Below are 3,687 nucleotides of genomic sequence, written 5' to 3' on the forward strand. Positions count from 1 at the left end.
CGCCCCGCCGGCCTCCTCCACGTGCCGGGGCAGGCGGGCGAGCAGAGGCCGGTGCAGGCCATTGTAAAGAGCAGCACCCACCAGCAGCACCCCAAAACCCAAGATCTCCAGGCCGTGGAAGGTCTCCCAGCCCACGGCCAAGCTGACGGCCCAGATGATGAGGGTGCGGAGGCTGTCCAGCACCATGCGGGTGGTGGCACTGATCTCCTTGGTGACGCTGATGCCGGCGAAGTTGAAGAAGGCGATGCTGCTGATGTTACCCAGCAGGGCCAGGGCAATGAGGGGCTGGTGGCCGATCTGGCAGAAGGCGTCGAGGGCGTCTTCCAGCGTCCATCGAGGGTTCCCGCTGAAGCTGCCCCCCGGGATGTAGTACATGGGCACCAGCAGCGGGGCCAGGATGATGAAGCCGAAGAAACCTGGGTGCGAGTGGGTGTCAGATGGGTGCTGGCTCCAAGCACCACCCGGGGCTGCCCGTTCCCCCCCTCCAGCTAACCCTCCCTGCCCTGTGGGACCCAAACCCCACCAGCAGCACCCCTTTTGCAGCCTGCTGTGTCCCCCCCCCCCTCCACCAAGCACCCCCCCCATGCGGGATCCGGCACCCCTCGAGCGCTCAGCCCCCCCAGCCGATGTCACGACAGACCTTCGGTGCCGACGGCCCGCAGCGGGTGCCCGTCGTGCTTGTAGACAAATTTCTCCTCCAGCACCATCTGGATGGCGACGATCACCTGTGCCATGATGATGAGCAGGTCGCCTGCGGGGAGGGGAGAGGAGGAAGGGGAGAGGAGGAAGGGGAGAGGAGGAAGGGGAGAGGAGGAAGGGGAGAGGAGGAAGGGGAGAGGAGGAAGGGGAGAGGAGGAAGGGGAGAGGAGGAAGGGGAGAGGAGGAAGGGGAGAGGAGGAAGGGGAGAGGAGGAAGGGGAGAGGAGGAAGGGGAGAGGAGGAAGGGGAGAGGAGGAAGGGGAGAGGAGGAAGGGGAGAGGAGGAAGGGGAGAGGAGGAAGGGGAGAGGAGGAAGGGGAGAGGAGGAAGGGGAGAGGAGGAAGGGGAGAGGAGGAAGGGGAGAGGAGGAAGGGGAGAGGAGGAAGGGGAGAGGAGGAAGGGGAGAGGAGGAAGGGGAGAGGAGGAAGCCCCCATCTCCCCGCCCACCGGATGGGCAGCGCGGCAGAGCCATGCCCGGAGAGCCAGGTACACACCCTGTGGGGAGTTATTTCCCCCCGTGGCCATCCCACCTCCCCCCAGGGCCACCACGTACCGGTGATCACCTCGCTGAGCTTGTGTTTCTGGTCCTGGGAGCTGCGCAGGTCAGCCAGCCCCACCACCACCAGCCCCACGATGGTGACCAGGATGCCCAGCCACTGGCTCAGCTCCAGCTTGCGGCCCAGGAAGGCCACGGAGAGGAGCCCGGTGAAGACGATGACGGATCCTCGCAGCATCTGGAAGCTGGAGGCGCTGGTCATGTTCAGGGCTGCGTGGGGAGAGACGGACCCGTGAGTCGCGTACGCCGCCAGAGCCGGCTAACGCCACCGCCCCTCTGCTTAACAGTCCGCTGCGGTAATTAAGAGCAGATCAGTGATTAACGGGAGGAAGGGGCAGCGACGCTGTGTGTGCGTGTCCCCCCCACTCCTACTTAGAGCTGGCAGCAGACAGGCTCGTGCCAAGACGCAGCTCCACGTGAACCCTGTGCCCCCCAAGGCTTACTGAGCCCCGCCACAACTTGCTGCGCGGATGGGAGGTGTTTGCTCAGACCCCTCTAACCGGCTTCGGGGGTCATCACCCCCCCCAAAAAACGAATGCACCGTGGAGTCCTGCGGCCCGAGAGCCTAATCCGGCCCCAGGGATGGCCAGGTCCCCACAGGGCAAGGCGGGGGGGGACGACGGACGGACGGAGGCGGCGTCCCCGTCCCCCGGCACTTACCCACGTACATGATGCTGGTCCCAGTCATGTCGCAGAGGGCTGGGGGCAGGAAGAGCAGCGGGCTGAAGGGCTGCGATGGGGCCATGCTGGGCTCCGGCCTCCGCCGATCCCTCCACACCAGCAGGTAAAAGACCCCCAGGCAGGAAAATTCACCCAGGAACATGCCCACGGCCTGCGAGAGAGGCGGGTGAGGGGGGCCGGCCCTGCCGGCAAGGCCCGTCCTGCCCCGGGTGGGGGGCTCACCTGCAGGAAGGGGTGCTGGAAGCCGTGCTCCTCCGTCCTCCCGCAGCCGGCCGCGCTGAAGTTATCGGCCCACCTACGAGGCAGAGGAGAGGACGGTGGTTAGAGCAGGAGGCCGTGGGGAGCCGGAGCACACCCCAAGAGCCAGCCCAGGGCTGTCCTCTGGGCCACCAGCCCCCCCAGGTGACAGCTCCGGGGACAGGACACCCGTGGGGAAGGAGACACTGCCGCGGCTGCCCCGCCCCAAAAAAAACCCCCCCCCGCGCGCTGGAAAAAGGGGGGGAAACCGCACCCCGCTGTGTCGCACAGCCCCGCGATCCGGTGTCCCCGCGCCCATCGCTGCCGGGCGGCCAGAGCCGGCCAGGCCAGAACGCGCCGTCTCCGGATGGGGAGACCGGGACAGCGTTGGGGGGGGGTGTGTGGTGTGTCACCCTGACCCCTTCCCTCCCCAATACGTCACTGGCCTCTAAGACTTCGGGGCTAAGGGACACAGGGCCCATAAAGGACGCTGGATCACAGGCTGGGTGGCAGCAGCTCCCACCACTCACACCCCCAGCCACGGTTTTGGGGCACAACCCCCCTCTTTTGGGTATTCCAAGCAGCACAGAAGGCAACGCTGGATAACCACAGGCTGTGGCACAGGTCCCCATGGCCTGTTTCAGTGAGGATCTCTCTTCTTCAGGTCCCCATCCGCATCGGGAGGGGACCCCAGCCCCTCGGTGGCCGGCTGCCTGCCCCCAGGACACCCCCAGTGTGGCAGTGCACCCTGACACAGGCAGGCAAGCACCCAGCTCCCCTCCGGCTGCTTTTTGCTGATGCCGAGCGGTCGCAGACTTGCTGAGCTGGGGGAAACGGGGTGCGAGCGGAGGCCGGGGCAATCCCCAGCCCATCCCTCCCCGCTCGGCGAGGGGCTTTTCAGCCAGGCCAGCAAGATTTTGGCGTGAGTCAGCCCCGGCTGACACACCGCAGCCCCTCCGCCAACGGGCCAGCTCGGGTCCGTGTTTCGCAAGAGGCTTTGTCGGGCCACACACGGGTCTCGTGAGCTGGCTGAGAGCTCGGTGCCACCTCCCGGCTCTGCTCTGCCCTGCTCCCACGTGCGCTGCGGGGATTCTGTGCCTCAGTTTCCCCATCCGGGGACCTCGATACGCTGCAACACTGGGGCCAGCTAGAGCCCAGCCACCTGGTGAAACTCTGCTGACGCCCATGCGTCTGCCCGGCAGCACCGGGACGAGCCGGCCTGGCAGGTCTGCCTTGCCCGGGCAGCTCTCGGGAGCACCGTCCTCATCCTCGCTGCGAGGGCCGGGAGCAGCCCAGGGTGCTCTCCGTCGGAGGGGGCTCAATCCAGCCCTTGTCTGGCTTTTGGGGTGAGCTGGAGCGCAGAAGCGGGCGCAGGGAGCCTGGTTTTGGGGGGCATTCGCACGGCTCCTCCCCAACACCCCGGGGCCGGGCACAGCACCCGCGGCGGGAGACCCGCACCCCTCGGCAGCACCCGCGAGAGGGCTGGAGACCCCCTGCTCCAGCACGCAGCCCCTCC

At 67.2% G+C, this 3,687-nt stretch overlaps 1 protein-coding gene across 1 annotated transcript in view; it reads right to left on the reverse strand.

Annotated features, from left to right (window-relative positions):
- The window catches only part of SLC35F6 (solute carrier family 35 member F6), an 11,030-nt gene that overhangs the window by 1,499 nt on the left and 5,844 nt on the right, over positions 1-3,687 (reverse strand). The window contains exons 2-6 of the mRNA XM_019470965.1: positions 2,157-2,229; positions 1,914-2,085; positions 1,251-1,463; positions 641-751; positions 4-416 (exon numbers count right to left, since the gene is read on the reverse strand). Of these exons, the coding sequence (XP_019326510.1) occupies positions 4-416; positions 641-751; positions 1,251-1,463; positions 1,914-2,085; positions 2,157-2,229 (982 nt within the window). The remainder of the gene's footprint in view (positions 1-3; positions 417-640; positions 752-1,250; positions 1,464-1,913; positions 2,086-2,156; positions 2,230-3,687) is intronic.

This window comes from Aptenodytes forsteri, unplaced genomic scaffold (assembly GCF_000699145.1).
Source record: "Aptenodytes forsteri isolate BGI_AS27 unplaced genomic scaffold, ASM69914v1 Scaffold192, whole genome shotgun sequence".
In the NCBI taxonomy this organism is placed as follows: Eukaryota; Metazoa; Chordata; class Aves; order Sphenisciformes; family Spheniscidae; genus Aptenodytes; species Aptenodytes forsteri.